The following is a 21,943-nucleotide window of genomic DNA, read 5'->3' on the forward strand; positions in this document are numbered from 1 at the left end:
GTAGAGGAAGAGATTTTCTGTAAATAAAACAATCTTGGCATTCCCGTCGTTAAACGTTGAACCCAGCATAATACAACCCGAACTCGAATCCATCTGTCGCTATGGTCCCGTTCACTATTCGCTTGCATGTGAACCACCAACAACATTTGGCCTCAAGTTGGTGGTGGCACTAAGAGTAATCAACGTGTTCGGATGACCTTCAAGTAACCATCCTTTGGATGACTTCGTTCGATCAACGCCAAGAATTTGGATAGCGCCACATAGAGAGATGGAGAAAATACGTCGTACAAAATAAAAAAAAAACATACAATCAAACAAGCTATTTGCCGGAAGTTGCTTGTTTAGCATGTTTTTCCGATCGCTGGAGTCGTAGATTGAGGCAATTTATGTTTGTTTTTGGTTCCAGCACATCCTTTCAACTATTTCCGAAAAAATGTAAGCCCGACGTACGGTACTGCATTCGTGCATTGGAAGTGACGCCAAGGAATAATTAAGGGCGATATTTTGGTCCGACTACTGCACAGCATAGTTTACCATTCGTGTGTAAGATGAGGTTTCGTACGACATTTCCCGATGGTAGTAGGCGCTCGAGTTGTAGATGATCAGATTTGCTCCCGTTGCCAGCTTATCGATCGGTTCACTATGAATTTGTTTCTTTAATAGACTTGCGTTTGCGGTGGCACGGAGGTGGCGCCACCACCCGGATGCTCCGGACTATGGCGCTGCTTTTTACGCTTTTTCTCCTTTTTCCGCTTCTTGCGCTCCTTGTCGTCTTCGTGTCTTTTCTGCTTTTTGTGCTTCTTCTCGTGAGTATCGAGCCCGGCTGCTTCCAGTGCGGACTGTTCCGGCGGTGCCACACCGTCCTTGTGTTTGTGTTTCTTATGCTTATTCTTATGCTTTCTAGTTGGTGCGGTTTTCAGGTGTTTGTACTGCTCCGGAAGCTAAAACAATAGCAAAAGGAATATGTTATATTAGGAGTAATGTGGTCATAACGCGCATAAAGAACTCGTGATTGTCTTACCGGTCCTGGATGCAGGCGGAATCCGGCCAGCTGAACGCTGGTAAGTGGAAGCAGTTCTTTGCCAACAATGGGTGGTTTTTCGATCACACTTCGAAGGGAACTATTATCCTACGAACGAAAGAAAAGGTTGTCAGCAGTCGTTGTTTGAAGCATTTCTGGACGGCCAAAGGGAAAACACTTACGAGATGTCCTGGTCCATCGATGACGCCAGGTAAATTCGGGAGAAATGATGATAGCTGTTCCTTAACCTTCTTACCACTAAATTTACTATACGAATGCTCTAAGCCATAATGTGCCATCAGGTTTGTGGCCCCCGTTAGTTCACCTTCTCCTGTGGAAACAAAAAACACACAAAACGCAAGATGAGACAGCTCAGTTCGGTGGCCAAACAAATGAAATTATTGTCGACGGTGGACTTCTCCTGCATACCTGGTGGTTCCTTCATTAAGTAAAATGGTCCACTGTGCAGTATCGAAGGGTTTTTGCCGAGCTGAATGGTGGTTTTGAGCGTGCCGGAGGAATCCTGGCGGGCGACAACGGGTGATCGGCCACCGGCCCCTCCAGCACGGGGGGACGATTTTGGCGAGTATTGTTCTACCTTGCGGAACTGGTCCGTCGTCATCGCGTTGCCGTAATTGTTGTACATTGCTGCGCTGGTGATACACGGTCCACAAATCACGTAAACTAGATATCACCGTCGCTGAACCAATAAGCCAAGTAGAGATGGGACATCGGAGCCGGAGCGATTGGTTTCATCCGATCCTTATGGGGAGCGATTCAATGCGGTCTCAAAATTAGTTTGATTATAATCAACATTCGAGTATAATGAAAAGCGACAAATAAATATTTATATGTAAAAGTAAACGAAGAAATATCAATGAAAACTTTTGTTTTACTCATAAAAACGATATACTCCTTTTATAAATCGGAGCTTAAAGCTTTAAATCATTCTCGGAGCGGCCATTGCCATCACTAGAAGCAACGACCGTAGGTTTGACAGTTTTTCCGTTTTGCACGCGGGTTTATAATCTGCGATCAGCTTCTGTACGGCGATTTATTTTAACAAAAGAAGGTGATTTTTTGAAAGAGTAAATAGCTCACGGCGTTCGTTGTTTCGGTCGTGCCGACACCTCTTGCGCGACGATATACCTAAACGTATGGAATTGTTGATACATTAATGGTAAAATCCCAAATGAAGCCCCCCCAGCCGAAATCGCTGTTGTGGCTACACCATTTGTGAGCGGATGCACCTTAAAGGTATGCAATTGGTGAAACAAATGCCGTTGTGTAAACCGTTTGAATTGAATTCTCATTAATTTGAAGATGATGATTATACTGGAAAGGATGTACAACATAAACTCCCTCATGCATTACTTACATGAGTGTATGAAAATTCGGCTACGCCATCAACCTAGGGGTGCGGTATGAGGGGGGCCCACGGGCCCCCCTTATTTCACAAATTTATAACAAACTCCCTTTTTCGGTAGACCTAGCGCAGTCCGCTCGCTGCGCTCGCTGCGGGCGCGCCGCCGTTTCAAACTCATTTCTTCAGTCCAACTCATTGGTTTATGATCTCCATCTTGCTCAGTTTAACCGATTAGTTCAAGTCATTACAGCTTCTAACGGAAATTCAGCTGTTAAAATATTCAAACTGAATTGATGTGCCACCTATTGCATACTTTCAGGCGCACATGTTGAAAAAATGACGACGATGCGGCGACGGGGGGGCTTCATTTGGGATTATACCACATTAATTCGTTAAATTCGACCTGCGAGTATTTGAACAGTTGTGCGCCTGAAAGTTATGCAATAGGAGGCACATAAATACAGGTTGAATATTTGAACCGTTGAATTTCCGTTAGAAGCTCTAATGGTTTGAACTAATTGGTTAAACTGAACAAGATACACATCATTAACCAATGAGTTTGAAACGGCGGCGCGCCCGCAGCGAGCGCAGCATGCGGACTGCGCTATGTCTAACGAAAAAGGGAGTTTGTAATAAGTTTGTGAAATAAGGGGGCCCGTCCCAAGGAGAACCTTGCTGCACTTTCCTACCAAAGGTATACTTCTTCTTGGCGTAACGACCACTCGGTCATGCCTGCCCTCGTTAAGGGCTTACGAGACTTGTTTCCCTGTTGTACGTGGATAGTCAGTCCTCTCGTACAGGGGAGGGTCCGGTCACGGTTGGGATTCGAACCCACGCCGTCGAGGTGGTGAGCCCCGGCCTCATGGGCCGATTTTCGAACCGGCGCTACCGCTCGGCTGTCGCGGACCCCCGGACCAAAGGTATACATGCCTACTTAAAAGAACCTTGCCAAGTGTATTTTTGGTAGGCATGGACTCCTCATAACCTACCAATAATTTTTTTTTTTGGGAGGCACCGCAGTGGAATTTTTGAGATTTTACCCATATCGCTGTTGATACGTGTTGACACAAGAGCCAATTCACTTCTACTATGACCGCTGAACGCAGCCCAAATCATGACCGAATCACCTTGAAAATTGCGACGATAGAAAAATCGTGCTATCGTCTCAAATCTCGCCAGTAATGGATGTAATTATCCGATCCATCAATATTTAACTTTTTTTCATCATTATAATCTACCTAACATGAATTATTAATTTAAAATTTGAATAAGACTACAAAGTGACAACTTACGTTTCTTCACTCATTCTTCCAAGTCATATGTTCTTTAGCAAACTCCAATCTAGCGACTTTTTGGTGAAGTTTGAGGGCTGAAACTTTCTTCATGGACTCTCTTACAATATCAGAACATGAATTCAAAGCTCGCAACACAGCATTTTTGTGCACATTCAACCAGAAATCGTCCTACTGCAACCTGTGGTTGAATTGAAAGCAACTTAACAAATCCTCCGATTATCACGCGAGGAAAGATTTTGAAGACTTGTGAAGCCCATATTAGCGGGAATCTTTTACATAATCGTTAATGACGTTTGTGAATCTATTTATTAGCACACCAATCTCATGATTTGACTTGCCATTAAAGCGGATCTGTACAACGCCGCTTCACAAAAATTGTTATTAGACGTCTTAACTGGCAAAATGCTGAGACCCTGGACTATAATACTCGATGCCTTTTGCTGGGTCTCCAAACTTTGGAGCATCGTCGTAGTGTTGCCCAGGCTGTCTTCATTGCGAAAATTATTCAAAACGATATAGATGCTCCGATTCTTTTGAGTATGGTTCAATTTAATGCCCCCTTACGTCCATTGCGGCACATGACCATTCTACGTGTTCCTTTTAGCAGGACAGCCTATGCCGCAAATTCACCTCTGCAAGCTATGGCTGTGACATTTAATAACTACGCGGAACATTTCGACTTTAGCCAATCAGCTTCAAATTTTAAAGATAAGTTGTTGTTGCTACGAGCGTAAAACGTCTATAATATGTTATTCCTGCGACTCTTCTGCGTCTAATGTGTCTCTATGTTGTATCAAGTGAAAATTGTGAATTATTTTTAAGTTACTTTTAAGTTGTCAGGGCTGCTTATGCCAGACAAACACTAAACCAAATAAATAAATAAATAAAGCGATAAGCATCAATTTGACTTTTTTCTCGTTCCTAGAGTTGTTTTCCGCTTCCAATGTTCAAATTTAATTACAAATTGAAGTAGGAGAACTTAAAAATTACTTTTGGTAACTGATGACGTGGCTGAGAACTGGGTTGCTTTGTTAATTTGAATGATTTTTGAAGTGAGGCTATCATTGTGGGACACTGCATTTTTTAAATTTTTGACCAAAATGTTATAATAAAATATTTTTCTGATAAAGTAGAACTGAAACACATTTCTTTTAGATTAAGAATTATGTTTTTGTCGTTTATTTTACCTTGCGATCTTTTAAAATAGCATATGAGTGAAAAAACTGGGTGAGGCTATCATTTTGGGACGCAGTGTATTACCGGCGCTGGGCTCTTCTAGCCGAGACACGTACCAATTGCATGCAAAGCATACATTGAACAAGACAACTTACAGTCAATCCCTATATCACGAGTTCTTTTTCAACCAGGCTATAATATAAAGACCCGAATATGCTATTGTTAAGGAATTGTTAAGACTCCAGAAAAATTTAAACACCTTCATGCACAGTGCTTGACTTGTTTTATTTTTTACATGATTTATAGCTCGATTATTCCTCCATTGTTGCATGTCCTTTCCGACGCTGGTGTACACGTGTTGATAGGGTAGGACACAAGTACATTATATAAATCGAATCTTACAATCGACCATGCTTCACGGGTGTATACGAACTATAACTTATTTAACGTGTGGAATTAAAATTGGACGTTATAATTTTCCAACCAATCAACCAAGAGCAGTTGCTACGGCCTGAATTAAAAACAAACCAAAGAAAACTTGTAGTTTATATTTATCTGTACATACACACATCGTAAGTGCCCAATCGAGCTGTTGAACCGAGCAATTGAACTTTAAATTAACACACGGTAGGAGTATGACGTTAAATTAGCTAAATCAAAAGAGATAAAGAAAATGTTTGGAAAATGTCGTAACATTTTGCAAAAATGATCGTACACAAAGGATGTTTGCTGAAACCAAGCTGAGAAGCGTAGGAAGGATTGAGTATTTTCTTTCAGTTTTAGTGAGTTATCATTTGCGTCGATACGTTTCATGCTGTCGGAGCAGGACGAGTATTTACAAGACACATAAAAGTATGTGACAGCACATTCGGAACCTATTTCCGACGCAAATCCACACAATTAGCGACGGTGTCGAAGGTACGATCACATGAAAAGAGGAACAACCAGCATGAATCGCTTTCGGCGCGTTCGGTTGGCGCTGGTCGACAGTGACCTGCGGGCTCTCGGCCGTGGATTACCACCGCCGCCTCCCGTGCGCGGCACGTCCAGGAAGAACGGATCACTTAGGACGTCACTCTCTTTGTACTCGTCGTAACCCCGGACCGAGGACGGTGGCGCTTTGGAGGATCGTGGTCCCACGGTCGTGGAAGTGGCCGGCTGCACGGTGCTCGACAAGGAACCACCGCCATTGCTGGTGATCGAGTAGTTGATCGTGCGACCATGGTTGTCCCGGATGGAGGTGCTGGTCGTCACGATCACTTTGGGCAGCCCGGACACTCCGGGAGTCCCCGGAGCGGTGCCACTACGAGCGGAAGGTTGAACGCGCGGGGGCGAACTGCTGCTCTTGTGGTGCTCGTTGTTGATGATAAATCTACTAGTGTTGCCACTGCTGCTGCTAGGGGACTTCTTAGAACTACGATCGATGTAACTACTAACGCTACCACTATTACTGCCTGTGCTACTACTAATTCTATTATTACTAGAACTACTTGCGCTAGGATTAGTACTAGGTCTACCATCTCTGCTAGTTACACTGCCAGTGAGCTCCTTCGGGTGGCGATCCTCTCCGCTCTTACCGGGCGATGTGTTCCTGGTGATGACAAATTCACTATTGGTGTTCGACTTAACGCTATCTAGGCTAGGGTTATTGCCAGCGTCCGTTTCGTCCCCATCGGAGCTGTAGTCCTCGTCATAATCGTACTCCACCACCGGCTCCTGACCGGCACCACCACTTCCGATCGTCACCTCCGTCTCCTTCTGCTGCTGCTGAGACGGTAGGTTGCCGTCAATCTTCCACTCACTGACCGCGATCGTTCCCGAGCCTTGTTCCTTCGAGCTTCCACCATTAGCCGGCTTACCGAGGCTATGGTTGTGGAAGGGGGGATCCGATCGCTTCAGCTCCTTGTGCTGCGGGATCTGCGTAAGGTCTTCGACTTCCGGATCGAACTGGAGCGATATGTCCTTCTGGTTGCGCAGCTGCTGCTCGAAGGGAAGGTGCAGCGGTACCTGAAAACGAACCGGATACTGTCCGGGGTCAGAAACGGGGTACGTAAAGCAAGGAGATGTGCATGGTGTGAAACAAGCCTAGGTGCCGTTTGGTGGTCTTTGGTCCGCTACTCACCTGAGGTGGTGGTTGTCTTCGGTAGCCTTCGAAGCGCTCTTCTTGCTGATGGTGATGATGCTGCTGCTGCTGCTGCTGTTGTTGTTGCTGCTGTTGTTGCTGTTGTAGTTGATGCTGTTGCTGCCGTAGTATGTCTTGTCTTTGCTGGGGCGACATCTGAGGGGCCACCGATGGAGGGAGCTTAAAACCCTGAGCCCTCAACCGGAACGGTGTCAACGGGGAGACAGGAGTAGGCAATGCCAGAGGCGACTGTGAGGCAAGCAGCGGTATTCTCTTTGGTGCTTGTGTTTGCTGCTGCTGCTGCTGCTGCTGCTGACTGACCCCAAAACCACTCGCTCCCCCAGCAAACGGTGGCCGCTGGGTTGCCGGAGTGGCCGATGGGGGAACGTTTGGCTTCTGCTGTTGACGGTTGATTTTCTGCGTATGCAGCAACAGTTGCGCCTGATGGTTTTTGATTTCGGCCTCGTGCTGCTGAACCTGTTTCTGCTGCTGCTGGTAAGCCTTCTGCTGCTGCTTGACGGCCGCCTCCTGCTGCCGTTTTTGCAATTCTTCATGCTGCTTGGTGATGGCTTGCTGCTGAAGCAACTGCTCCTGCTGTTGGCGCTTCTGGTGTTCCAGCTGTTGCTTCTGCTTGTGCGTCAGCGGAGGTTGCGAAGGTACCGGCTTAGCTTTCGCGCCACTGCTGGGTGTAGCGTCGTTGTTGCTCCCCACCTGACCACCGCCCGTCGTATGCGTCGTTACCGTGACATGCGAGTTAGTCACCGCAAGTGTACCACCGTTTTGGAAGTGCTGCTGCTGGAAGGACACGGCCGGTTTGACACCTCCTGCTTTCGTCGGGGGTTCCGTTTTTGGCTGACCACCCTGCTGCTGTTGCTGTTGTTGTTGGAGTGTGAACTGCTGCGGAGAGAAACTGCCATCCTCCTCCAGGGCAGGCACGACGACCGAGTCCTGATCGGCCGGCTTTTCCTCGCCGTACTCTTCGTCTTCGTACTCGTAGTCCTCCTCCTGCTCGGATGTAGTTTTCGGGGAGGTACTGGAGTAGGCGTGCATCGGGGTCGCTATCGTCGAAGACGATATCGGTTGCGTGAAGCCCTTGTTACTGTTGTTGTTGAAAATAAATCTTCGCGAAGGTGTCGTCGTTGTCGGTGGCCTGGCTGTGGTCGTCGTAGTGGTTGTTGTAGTTGTGGTCGTTGTTGACGTGGTGGACGAGGAGTCGCCCCCATCGCTTCCATCTTCTTCGGAGCTGCCATCTGAAAAAGAACGGTGACATAACATCAGAGTCACATGAAACCATTCGCGGAACAACAAGAGCACATTACCTTCCGGTGACGGAATAATCGTGTTCCCGTATAGCTCCAGGTTTAGATAGTAAAACTTCTCCGACTTGGAACAGTCAACCTCGTCGACGCGCTCGCAGACGCGCGTCTCCTGGTCGAACACCGTCCCGTTGAGGCAGAGGAACTTGATGTCCATCGGTTCGTCGCCCTGGCCGATGGTGCAAACGTGGAACATCTGGCAGGACGCCTCCAGATCGGCATAGTAACCACCGATCACTTTGCCCGCGCACGTAAAGTTCGTCTCCGGCAGATTGTCAAAGTCCAGGTACTGCGAAATGGTTTATGAGATATTACTGTTATGACAAAATGAAAGTCGTAAGAAGTCCTACCCCAGGTGCACCCATGCAATCGACGCCGAAGACAAGCAGCAAAAACGTTATGAACGTTCCTGGAAAGGGAAAAGAAAAGAGCCATGAATTAGGTTCTGCGTCGAAGCTCTAAAACGAAGTCCACAACGTACCTTGCGAAAAGGACTGCAATATCTTTAGAACCTTCATTCTGGATCGTCTCCGCATCTGCAAGACGAAGGAGGAAGCGAGAAGGTAAATGAGAATGCTTTCGTAACTAACATCAAGCGTGTCTTATGGGGAATTCGATCGAAAACACACGCGATCTACGACGACTTGGCAATGGTGGAAACAAAACAAAAGGGTGGAGAAATTTCCATTCCATTCCACACCGGGTCAAATCTCGTTAGCTTCCCCATTAGGAGTATTGCACCGTAGGTGGCAGGTGCTGATTTCACAAGAAATGCAAGAAAGAAAGAAGAAAATGTTAAGGAAACTCCTCACAAACAGCGAAAAGTAGTCCAGGTTCAAGTGACCGGGTTGTTATTATATTGAAACCGGGATGAATGAATGCAATTGGATGCGGTCGGTCGGTTTGGATTCGGCAGTCTCGGTTTTCGTCCGGACCACGTGTTTGCCATTCCGAGTCCCACACGCTGTTGAATGAATCACTTTGGACTTCGCTTGGTAAGGTCGAATTCCAGTTCTCGTTCAGTTTCCCACAGCGCTTCCGTGATGTGGCTTCCTGTTGTTGTTCGATGTGGTTACCGCCCTTTTGTTTTGTTCTATGCAACATGGTCGGACTTTAACCGTGTCCAAGGGAGTACACCCTTCTGGGGAAACAAGTGGCGAACACGGTGGAGATCATAGAGTAAGTTGTCACTCTTCAGAAATCATAAGAAATCACTTCACATTGACAAGTGTAAGTAGGGCGCCACTCTTTTTCCCGGTCTAATTTCCCGTGCTCGGAAACTTCAAAACCCCGTGAAGGTGTTCGAGAAGAAAGGATGTTCTCTCAATCTGCATCCATAATCGATTGGATTCTGCGGTTTTGTCAGTAGCCGGTCGGTGGATCTAAATTCCGCTTTGAATCGGGCTGAAGAAACGACGATCGACGACGGTTACAAAGCAGATGGCATAGCGTGGCGATCGGTTCGTTCTTGTACGGTTCCGATTCGAAATGTCTTTCTCGTATTTTCTTGTTCTTCGGCCTTTCCATCGACTTTTTCTTTCGGACCAACAAGTGAACAGGTGACGCTGGCCTACCGTAACTTCTTGCCCATTGCGAGAGAGTCTTCCAACATCATCAATGATGGCGACACCATTAAATCGATACCGGCTGTGGGACCATGGGACTGGGAATCTGGAGTTCAGCCGTCAAACAACACAAAACAAAACGCACCTCCAACAGCTTATCGACCGAAACGGCAAAGCAAAACCGCGAAAAACCCTACCGAATGTAATCAATACCGTGTGCTCCTCGGTGTTCCTGTGATATTGAGGACCTTCTTCTTTCTTCCGTATTGCTTAATCGGTCTTCGGTTTTGCAGTTCCTTCTCCTTCGCTTTGGTCCAGAGTTATGAATGAACTGCACGTTGCGACTGGACTCGTGCTTCAGACCACCTGATTCATGCATTGAAAGCTGCATGCGAGATCTTTAAATCTTCGAATGTAATTCTTCTGGGTTTAAGATTACGGGCAAACACATGTTCCACAGCGTGGTCGGTCATCTCATTGTGTTTTACCAATTTTACTCGCCCGTGCGGGAAAATATTCAAATCCCCGCTCATTGTATTCTATTCTGCATGGCAAGGACGCATTCTTCATATGATGTATCGTCGGTTCGGTGCGAAGTTGAAGCGTGGAGTATTGTTCTTGCTTGTGGATTTTTTAACAGAGGACACCTAGAGGTAGCCTAGCACGTGCCGTCCGCAGGCGCCTTTCGCGGGCGACATAAGCAAACGCTTCTCGGCGATCTTTCGTCGCTCTTCCACGCATCAATTTATGAACAGCTATATATTCCGCGGTGCATAACCATCGGAATGGAGGGGAAGTACATAAGGATCATGGAGTGATTGCATGGGGTTTGTGTCTTTGTCTGTCTCTTTCAGTCTCGTTCAGGACCGACCGTTACCGCGCTTAAGCCTCCTCGCCTGTTATAATTTGTTAACAATTGAATAAGAATGGTTGTAGGCAATCGTAAGGTGCATCGCCTGTTTCCTTGATAGGAGTTCAAATATATCCAAATTAAAAGAACAATACCTAAATCGAACCAACAGAGAGTAGGAGTAAACATATTTCTTATAGAAAAGGAATATAAGTTTCATGTTCTAAAGCTTGATCAGAAGTAAATCGGAACGCAGAAAGCGAGCTACTGTGGCCAATTTGACGACCTGCCATTATTCGAAGGTTATCTTGGGGTGGTACAGGGCTAATAAGATTACAACACAAGTTATGTGTTGTACAAACGTAATGCATAACTTCAAGAGAATAAAATAAAAACTGCAATGAACAAAAGAAAAATATTTTTTTTCATACTCGTTTTTTCATGTATTCATAATGGATTCCCGGCCTTTTCAATTTGCTCAATTGTTTTGGTGTTCCAGAATTTTGTGCGGGCTCAGTTCTGACCGTTCAATTTCAATTGTACGACATTTAGCCACGAAAAGGAGTACAAGCCTGAAACTTTCATAATTTGATTATTACTAGTTACTAAAACGACTAAACATTTTAGTTTTCGGCTACCGCCACTAAAGGCACCCTAGTAGTTCGCTTTCTGCGTTTCGATTTACTTCTGATCAAGCTTTATTTGCAATGACATCCGTCACTATCAACACCACCCCATCATCTCCCCAGCATCAAATTCCAGAAACAACAACATAGCTATTACAACACACATTGCCTATGCTTCATGTGTATCCTTCTTTCGTTAACACTTGGTATATCAAATCTCAATATGTCATCAACGGGCAAGGAAATTCTGGAAGCCTTCATAAACCTAAAACAAAATTATTTCAAATCTTTTCCTCTGCAGGACGTCGAAGCCCATATGTGTGTGCGATAAAGGAACGTGGTCGCGACGCAACATCACAACATACCGTTCTTTCTTTAGCTTCTACTACACAAGATCTTACTTACCTGTTTTCATAAAACATATAAATCAGTGTATTTCTCAGAAATGTTGGTAGAATATACCATTGACGACCGCCATTCTTTCTAGTTGAATCTTTTGAACAATTAATGAAGTGAAGTTTTTATTTTTGACACCATATGATAAAGCAAACGTTGACTAAAAGATATATTTCTTTTTTTTTGTCATTCCATACTATGGTTTGTAAATCGAACTTAGGTTTATGGTTAAAAAAATTATGTTGTTAATAAATGTAACTTTTACATCTGTGTTTGTGTCACATTAACACCGAGTTAAAATTTTAAAATTTGCTGGATTCAATTGTTTCAATGTTTACTATTTTTTTGTATGGATATTAACACACCAGAATATATCTGTCCAGTTTCGGTTGAAATGATCGTTTTTTATGGGACCACTTATTATATGAATTCCATCGAAGCATTTCTGAATCACATTTCAATGTGTTTACCAAAAGAAGCATTTTTGAAGATCACATTTAACTCATACACAAGTAGAGCAAATAGATTTGGATTATGGCAATAAGATATATAGTAAGTGTATTTTATTTTTGGAAACAACATGAAATTACAGAAACCGATACTATATGAAGTAATAGAAACAGAAAATATGGGCAAATTGAACCATTCATTCTACATTGCAACCGTACCACGTGGCGAGTCAAGTCGCTATTGAGAAAGGCGAACTATTTGAACTGTTTTGACAATAACAAAAACGAAATACTCTCTCAAAAACCCATGAGAAAACAAAAACAACCGGAAAAAATTCAAGAATGCCTACTTCTTGTGATGCTTGCTAATGAAGCAGGTCGATTCTGGCAGCCATTGCTTCCAGATAAGTGTTCTAAGTTTATCGTACCTGTTTGGATAGTGAATGCGACCTTTCGGCCAAAAGAACGGAACCATGAAGGAGCTATTATAATGAACACAAAACATGATGCTCTTCATGGTGTTTAGAAAAGAAAATTGTGAACAATTTTGGGTTTTTTCATAAAAATGTGTAGAGAAAAGTCTCGTTTTGAACACGCTATTTTCAGTTTTTTCAATTGGTTTGAATGCAAAGAACAAACAGTATAAGGCATTTCAATTGTGAATTCCCAAATAAATCAGCTAATCACTGTTCAACCCAATATAAAAACTTGCAATGGAGAGCTTGCTCAAAAGTTTCAAATAAATGATATTCCTTCAACTAACATTTTTTCGTTTACAGATCTCTTCGTCAATTTGTTTGTTGGAACTTTTCGCATAGCTGTAAACGCTCTTTCCCTCCGAATCAAGTTGATTAAAACAATCCATTGGATGTTTTTCCATCAAATAAGTAAATATGTTCAGCTTTTCTGTTGGTTTGTTTGCATTGGACACGCAATAGAAGAATGCATTCCAGTTGTTTTCTTTTTCATTGATTTCCATTACGTCGAACCCATAATGTTCAATCAAACATTTCGTTGATATTATCCAACCATCCCAGATAGCGGTTTGTAACAGATTTCGACCGGATGGTTCTCCTCTATAGTTCAGAGCTCCCGTCGTTTGCATATAATCGCAAATGCTCTTAACCGACGTTTCGTCAACCACATTATTTTCCTCTAAATATTGCAACTTTCCATATGCATTTAATAGTGATTTCTGTAACTTTCCCATCAAATCACGGATTCGTTCTTCGATCGGTAGATGTTCCGTTAATTCACATTGTCGTTTGAAAATTTTCATACCAATTGCATTGTTGTTACTCGTCGCATGCCAAAAGATGCTCTTTCCCTCCGAATCCAGTTGATTAAAACAATCCATTGGATACTTTTCCATCAAATAAGTGAATATATTCAGCTTTTCTGTTGGTTTGTTTGCATGGCTCACGCAATAGAAGAACGCATTCCAGTTCTTCTCTTTTTTGTTGATTTCCTTTACGTCGAACTCATAATGTTCTATCAAACATTTCGTCAAAATTATCCAGCCGTTCCAGATAGCGCTATGTAAAAGAGTTCGTCCCGTTCCTTCATCTTTCAAGTTCAGATCTCCAGTCGATTGCATATAATTGCAAATGCTCCTAACGGACATTTCGTTAACCATATTATTTTTCTCTAAATATTGTAAATTTCCACAAGCATTTTGTCTTGAATTTTGTAACTTTCTCATCAAACCAGGGATTCGGTCTATGATAGGAAGGGTTTTTGTCAACGTACATTCTCGTTTGAAAATATCTTGGGCAATTTCTTCGTTCTTATCCGTCGCATACCAAAAGATGCTCTTTCCCTCCGAATCCAGTTGATTGAAACAATCCATTGGATATTTTTCCATCAAATAAGTGAACATATTCAGCTTTGCTGTTGGTTTGTTGGAATTGCACACGCAATAGAAGAACGCATTCCAGTTTTTCTCTTTTTCGTTGATTTCCTTTACGTCGGACCCATAATGTTCAATCAAACATTTCGTCAAAATTATCCAGCCATTCCAGATAGCGCTATGTAAAAGAGTTCGTCCCGTTCTTTCATCCTTGAAGTTCAGATCTCCAGTCGATTGCATATAATTGCAAATGCTCCTAACGGACATTTCGTTAACCATATTATTTTTCTCTAAATATTGTAAATTTCCACAAGCATTTTGTGTTGAAATTTGTAATTTTCTCATCAAACCAGGGATTCGGTCTATGATAGGAAGGGTTTTTGTCAACGTACATTCTCGTTTGAAAATATCTTGAGCAATTTCTTCGTTCTTATCCGTCGCATACCAAAAGACGCTCTTTCCCTCCGAATCAAGTTGATTGAAACAATCCATTGGATATTTTTCCATCAAATAAGTGAATATATTCAGCTTTTCTGTTGGTTTGTTTGCATTTCCCACGCAATAGAAGAACGCATTCCAGTTCTTCTCGTTTTTGATGATTTCCTTTACGTCGAACCCATAATGTTCAATCAAACATTTCGTCAAAATTATCCAGCCATTCCAGATAGCGGTTTGTAAAAGAGTTCGTCCCGTTCTCTGATCTTTGAAGTTAAGAGCTTTAGTCGTTTGCAAATAATCGCAAATGCTCTTAACGGACATTTTGTTAACCAAATTATGTTCCTCTAAATATTGCAATTTTCCATAAGTATTTTTTCTTGAATTTTGTAACTTTCTCATCAAACCAAGGATTCGGTCTATAATGGGAAAATTTTTCGTCAACGTACATTCTCGTTTGAAAATATCTTGAGCAATTTCTTCGTTCTTAACCGTCGCATACCAAAAGACGCTCTTTCCCTCCGAATCAAGTTGATTGAAACAATCCATTGGATATTTTTCCATCAAATAAGTGAACATATTCAGCTGTTCTGTTGGTTCATTTGCATTGCACACGCAATAGAAGAACGCATTCCAGTTTTTCTCTTTTTCGTTGATTTCCTTTACGTCGGACCAATAATGTCGCATCAAACATTTCGCCAAAATTATCCAGCCATTCCAGATAGCGCTATGTAAAAGAGTTCGTCCCGTTCCTTCATCTTTGAAGTCCAGATCTCCAGTCGATTGCAAATAATCGCAAATGCTCTTAACGGACATTTCGTCAACCATATTATTTTCCTCTAAATATCGCAACTTTCCATAAGTATTTTGTCTTGAATTTTGTAACTTGCTCATCAAACCAGGGATTCGGTTTATGATAGGAAGGTTATTTGTCGACGTACATTCTCGTTTGAAAATATTTTTTGCAATTTTTTCGTTCTTAACCGTCGCATACCAAAAGATGCTCTTTCCCTCCGAATCAAGTTGATTGAAACAATCCATTGGATATTTTTCCATCAAATAAGTGAATATATTCAGCTTTGCTGTTGGTTTGTTTGCATTGCACACGCAATAGAAGAACGCATTCCAGTTTTTCTCTTTTTCGTTGATTTCCGTTACATCGAACCCATAATGTTCAATCAAACATTTTGTCAGAATTATCCAGCCATTCCAGATAGCGCTATGTAAAAGAGTTCGTCCCGTTCCTCCATCTTTAAAATTCAGATCTCTAGTCGATTGCAAATTATCGCAAATGCTCCTAACCGACGTTTCGTCAACAATATTATTTTCCTCTAAATAACACATTCTTCCATAAGCAGTAAGATGACCTTTTTGTATTTTTCCCATTAAATTATGCATTCGTTCTTCAATCGGTAGATTTTCCGTCAATTCACATGGTCGTTTGAAAATCTTCATCCCAATATCTCTGTTGTAACTAGTCGCATACCAAAAGACGCTATTTCCCTCCGAATCCAGTTGATTGAAACAATCCATTGGATATTTTTCCATCAAATAAGTGAATATATTCAGCTTTGCTGTTGGTTTGTTTGCATTTCCCACGCAATAGAAGAACGCATTCCAGTTTTTCTCTATTTTATTCATTTCCGTTACGTCGAACCCATAATGTTCAATCAACCATTTTGTCAGAATTATCCAGCCATTCCAGATAGCGCTATGTAAAAGAGTTCGTCCCGTTCTTTCATCTTTGAACTTCAGGTCTCCAGTCGATTGCAAGTAATCGCAAATGCCCCTAACCGATATTTCGTTAACCTTATTGTTCTTCTCTAAATATTGCAGCTTTCCGTAAGCATTTTGTCTTGAGTTTTGTAATTTTCTCATCAAACCAGGGATTCGGTCTATGATAGGACGGTTTTTCGTCAACGTACATTCTCGTTTGAAAATATCTTGGGAAATTTCTTCGTTCTTATCCGTCGCATACCAAAAGACGCTCTTTCCCTCCGAATCAAGTTGATTGAAACAATCCATTGGATATTTTACCATCAAATAAGTGAATATATTCAGCTTTTCTGTAGGATTGTTTGCATTTCCCACGCAATAGAAAAACGCATTCCAGTTTTTCTCTTTTTCATTGATTTCCTTTACGTCGAACCCATAATGTTCAATCAAACATTTCGTCAAAATTATCCATCCGTTCCAGATAGCGCTATGTAAAAGAGTTCGTCCCGTTCCTTCGTCTTTGAAGTTCAGACCTCTGGTCGTTTGCAAATAATCGCAAATGCCTCTAACCGATATTTCGTTAACCATATTATTTTCCTCTAAATATTGTAACTTTCCATAAGCATTTTGTCTTGAATTTTGTAACTTTCTCATCAAACCAAGGATTCGGTCTTTGATAGGACGGTTTTTTGTCAATGTACATTCTCGTTTGAAAATATCTTGAGCAATTTGTTCGTTCTTAACCGTCGCATACCAAAAGACGCTTTTTCTCTCTGAATCCAGTTGATTGAAACAATCCATTGCATTTTTAACCTTCAAATAAGTGAATATACTCAGCTTTTCTGTTGGTTTGTTTGCATTTCCCACGCAATAGAAGAACGCATTCCAGTTTTTCTCTTTTTCGTTGATTTTCAGCACGTCGAACTCATAATGTTCAATCAAACATTTCGTCAAAATTATCCATCCGTTCCAGATAGCGCTATGTAAAAGAGTTCGTCCCGTTCTTTCATCTTTGAAGTCCAGATCTCCAGTCGATTGCATATAATTGCAAATGCTCTTAACGGACATTTCGTTAACCAAATTATTTTCTTCTAAATATCGCAACTTTTCATAAGTATTTTGTCTTGAATTTTGTAACATTCTCATCAAACCAGGGATTCGGTTTATGATAGGAAGGGTTTTCGTCAATGTACATTCTCGTTTGAAAATATCTTTTGTAATTTCTTCGTTCTTATCCGTCGCATACCAAAAGACGCTTTTTCTTTCGGAATCAAGTTGACTGAAACAATCCATTGGATATTTTTCCATCAAATAAGTGAACATATTCAGCTTTTCTATTGGTTTGTTTGCATTGCACACGCAATAGAAGAACGCATTCCAGTTTTTCTCTTTTTTGTTGATTTCCGTTACGTCGAACCCATAGTGTTCAATCAAACATTTCGTCAAAATTATCCATCCGTTCCAGATAGCGCTATGTAAAAGAGTTCGTCCCGTTCTTTCATCTTTGAAGTCCAGATCTCCAGTCGATTGCATATAATTGCAAATGCTCTTAACGGACATTTCGTTAACCAAATTATTTTCTACTAAATATCGCAACTTTTCATAAGTATTTTGTCTTGAATTTTGTAACATTCCCATCAAACCAGGGATTCGGTCTATGATAGGAAGGTTATTTGTCAACGTACTTTCGCGTTTGAAAATATCTTGAGCAATTTCTTCGTTCTTATCCGTCGCATACCAAAAGACGCTCTTTCCTTCCGAATCAAGTTGATTGAAACAATCCATTGGATATTTTTCCATCAAATAAGTGAATATATTCAGCTTTTCTATTGGTTTGTTTGCATTACACACGCAATAGAAGAACGCATTCCAGTTTTTCTCTTTTTCATTCATTTCCGTTACGTCGAACCCATAGTGTTCAATCAAACATTTCGTCAAAATTATCCATCCGTTCCAGATAGCGCTATGTAAAAGAGTTCGCCCCGTTCTTTCATCTTTGAAATTCAGATCTCCAGTCGATTGCAAATAATCGCAAATGCTCCTAATCGACGTTTCGTCAACAATATCATTTTCCTCTAAAACTTTCAACTTTCCATAAGCATTTTGTCTTGAATTTTGTAACTTTCTCATCAAACCAGGGATTCGGTCTATAATAGGAATTTTTTTTGTCGACGTACATTCTCGTTTGAAAATATCTTGAGCAATTTCTTCGTTCTTAACCGTCGCGTACCAAAAGACGCTCTTTCCCTCCGAATCCAGTAGCTTGAAACAATCAATTGGATATTTTTCCATCAAATAAGTGAATATATCCAGCCTTGTTGTTGGTTTGTTTGCATTTCCCACGCAATAGAAGAACGCATTCCAGTTTTTCTCTTTTTCGTTGATTTTCATCAGGTCGAACCCATAGTGTTCGATCAAATATTTTGTCAAAACTATCCAGCCATTCCAGATAGCGCTATGTAAAAGAGTTCGTCCCGTTCTTTCATCTTTGAAGTTCATATCTCCAGTCGATTGCAAATAATTGCAAATGCTCTTAACGGACATTTCGTTAACCATATTATTTTCCTCTAAATATCGCAACTTTCCACAAGCATTTTGTGTTGAAATTTGTAATTTTCTCATCAAACCAGGGATTCGGTCTATGATAGGAAGGGTTTTCGTCAACGAACATTCTCGTTTGAAAATATCTTGAGCAATTGCTTCGTTCTTATCCGTCGCATACCAAAAGACGCTCTTTCCCTCCGAATCAAGTTGATTAAAACAATCCATTGGATATTTTTCCATCAAATAAGTGAATATATCCAGCCTTGTTGTTGGTTTGTTTGCATTGCACACGCAATAGAAGAACGCATTCCAGTTTTTCTCTTTTTCGTTGATTTCCGTTACGTCGAACCCATAATGTTCAATCAACCATTTTGTCAGAATTATCCATCCGTTCCAGATAGCGCTATGTAAAAGAGTTCGTCCCGTTCCTTCATCTTTGAAGTCCAGATCTCCAGCCGATTGCATATAATCGCAAATGCTCTTAACGGATAATTCGTTAACCATATTATTTTTCTCTAAATATCGTAACTTTCCACAAGCATTTTGTCTTGAATTTTGTAACTTTCGCATCAAACCAGGGATTCGGTCTATGATAGGAAGGGTTTTCGTCAACGTACATTCTCGTTTGAAAATATCTTGAGCAATTTCTTCGTTCTTATCCGTCGCATACCAAAAGATGCTCTTTCCCTCCGAATCAAGTTGATTGAAACAATCCATTGGATATTTTTCCATCAAATAAGTGAATATATTCAGCTTTTCTGTTGGTTCATTTGCATTGCACACGCAATAGAAGAACGCATTCCAGTTTTTCTCTTTTTCGTTGATTTTCAGCACGTCGAACTCATAATGTTCAATCAAACATTTCGTCAAAATTATCCAGCCATTCCAGATAGCGCTATGTAAAAGAGTTCGTCCCGTTCTTTCATCTTTGAAGTCCATATCTCCAGCCGATTGCTTATAATCGCAAATGCTCTTAACGGATAATTCGTTAACCATATTATTTTTCTCTAAATATTGTAACTTTCCACAAGCATTTTGTCTTGAATTTTGTAACTTTCGCATCAAACCAAGGATTCGGTCTATGATAGGAAGGGTTTTCGTCAACGAACATTCTCGTTTGAAAATATCTTGAGCAATTGCTTCGTTCTTATCCGTCGCATACCAAAAGACGCTCTTTCCCTCCGAATCAAGTTGATTAAAACAATCCATTGGATATTTTTCCATCAAATAAGTGAATATATCCAGCCTTGTTGTTGGTTTGTTTGCATTGCACACGCAATAGAAGAACGCATTCCAGTTTTTCTCTTTTTCGTTGATTTCCGTTACGTCGAACCCATAATGTTCAATCAACCATTTTGTCAGAATTATCCATCCGTTCCAGATAGCGCTATGTAAAAGAGTTCGTCCCGTTCCTTCATCTTTGAAGTCCAGATCTCCAGCCGATTGCATATAATCGCAAATGCTCTTAACGGATAATTCGTTAACCATATTATTTTTCTCTAAATATCGTAACTTTCCACAAGCATTTTGTCTTGAATTTTGTAACTTTCGCATCAAACCAGGGATTCGGTCTATGATAGGAAGGGTTTTTGTCAACGTACATTCGCGTTTGAAAATATCTTGAGCAATTTCTTCGTTCTTATCCGTCGCATACCAAAAGATGCTCTTTCCCTCCGAATCAAGTTGATTGAAACAATCCATTGGATATTTTTCCATCAAATAAGTGAATATATTCAGCTTTTCTGTTGGTTCATTTGCATTGCACACGCAATAGAAGAACGCATTCCAGTTTTTCTCTTTTTCGTTGATTTTCAGCACGTCGAACTCATAATGTTCAATCAAACATTTCGTCAAAATTATCCAGCCATTCCAGATAGCGCTATGTAAAAGAGTTCGTCCCGTTCTTTCATCTTTGAAGTCCATATCTCCAGCCGATTGCTTATAATCGCAAATGCTCTTAACGGATAATTCGTTAACCATATTATTTTTCTCTAAATATTGTAACTTTCCACAAGCATTTTGTCTTGAATTTTGTAACTTTCGCATCAAACCAAGGATTCGGTCTATGATAGGAAGGGTTTTCGTCAACGTACATTCTCGTTTGAAAATATCTTGAGCAATTTCTTCGTTCTTATCCGTCGCATACCAAAAGATGCTCTTTCCCTCCGAATCAAGTTGATTGAAACAATCCATTGGATATTTTTCCATCAAATAAGTGAATATATCCAGCTTTTCTATTGGTTTGTTTGCATTACACACGCAATAGAAGAACGCATTCCAGTTTTTCTCTTTTTCATTCATTTCCGTTACGTCGAACCCATAGTGTTCAATCAAACATTTTGTCAGAATTATCCAGCCTTTCCAGATAGCGCTATGTAAAAGAGTTCGTCCCGTTCTTTCATCTTTGAAGTCCAGATCTCCAGTCGGTTGCATATAATTGCAAATGCTCTTAACGGACATTTCGTTAACCATATTATTTTCCTCTAAATATCGCAACTTTCCATAAGCATTTTGTCTTGAATTTTGTAACTTTCTCATCAAACCAGGGATTCGGTCTATGATAGGAAGGTTATTTGTCAACGTACATTCTCGTTTGAAAATATCTTGAGCAATTTCGTCGTTCTTATCCGTCGCATACCAAAAGACGCTCTTTCCCTCCGAATCAAGTTGATTGAAACAATCCATTGGATATTTTTCCATCAAATAAGTGAATATATTCAACTTTTCTGTTGGTTCATTTGCATTGCACACGCAATAGAAGAACGCATTCCAGTTTTTCTCTTTTTCGTTGATTTTCAACACGTCGAACTCATAATGTTCAATCAAACATTTCGTCAAAATTATCCAGCCATTCCAGATAGCGCTATGTAAAAGAGTTCGTCCCGTTCTTTCATCTTTGATGTCCAGATCTCCAGTCGATTGCATATAATTGCAAATGCTCTTAACGGACATTTCGTTAACCATATTATTTTCCTCTAAATATCGCAACTTTCCATAAGCATTTTGTCTTGAATTTTGTAACTTTCTCATCAAACCAGGGATTCGGTCTATGATAGGAAGGTTATTTGTCAACGTACATTCTCGTTTGAAAATATCTTGAGCAATTTCTTCGTTCTTAACCGTCGCATACCAAAAGATGCTCTTTCCCTCCGAATCAAGTTGATTGAAACAATCCATTGGATATTTTTCCATCAAATAAGTGAATATATCCAGCTTT

The 21,943-nt window shown here is 41.2% G+C and overlaps 2 protein-coding genes across 2 annotated transcripts in view; both read right to left on the bottom strand.

Annotated features, from left to right (window-relative positions):
- Window positions 1-374: 374 nt before the first annotated feature.
- LOC131286306 (mediator of RNA polymerase II transcription subunit 19) lies at window positions 375-1,716 on the bottom strand. Its single transcript, XM_058315240.1, has 4 exons — window positions 1,451-1,716; window positions 1,204-1,352; window positions 1,022-1,129; window positions 375-941 (listed from the first exon to the last, which is right to left on the bottom strand). The coding sequence occupies exons 1-4, from the start codon at window positions 1,665-1,667 to the stop codon at window positions 657-659; spliced, it is 759 nt and encodes a 252-aa protein (XP_058171223.1). The 5' UTR covers window positions 1,668-1,716; the 3' UTR covers window positions 375-656.
- A 4,066-nt stretch (window positions 1,717-5,782) lies between these two features.
- The window catches only part of LOC131285575 (myb-like protein AA), a 30,599-nt gene continuing 14,438 nt past the window's right edge, over window positions 5,783-21,943 (bottom strand). Inside the window, exons 3-7 of the mRNA XM_058314435.1 lie at window positions 8,778-8,832; window positions 8,647-8,705; window positions 8,300-8,585; window positions 6,981-8,230; window positions 5,783-6,883 (exon numbers count right to left, since the gene is read on the bottom strand). Of these exons, the coding sequence (XP_058170418.1) occupies window positions 5,783-6,883; window positions 6,981-8,230; window positions 8,300-8,585; window positions 8,647-8,705; window positions 8,778-8,832 (2,751 nt within the window). The remainder of the gene's footprint in view (window positions 6,884-6,980; window positions 8,231-8,299; window positions 8,586-8,646; window positions 8,706-8,777; window positions 8,833-21,943) is intronic.

This window comes from Anopheles ziemanni, chromosome 3, assembly GCF_943734765.1.
Source record: "Anopheles ziemanni chromosome 3, idAnoZiCoDA_A2_x.2, whole genome shotgun sequence".
Classification (NCBI taxonomy): domain Eukaryota; kingdom Metazoa; phylum Arthropoda; class Insecta; order Diptera; family Culicidae; genus Anopheles; species Anopheles ziemanni.

Coding starts and splice junctions, on each gene's coding strand:
- LOC131286306 (XM_058315240.1), bottom strand. CDS start 1,667: ATGTACAACAATTACGGCAACGCGATGACGACGGACCAGTTCCGCAAG. Junction 1,353..1,450: donor CTTAATGAAGGAACCACCAG/GTATGCAGGAGA, acceptor TTGTTTCCACAG/GAGAAGGTGAACTAACGGGG. Junction 942..1,021: donor TCCGCCTGCATCCAGGACCG/GTAAGACAATCA, acceptor CTATTGTTTTAG/CTTCCGGAGCAGTACAAACA.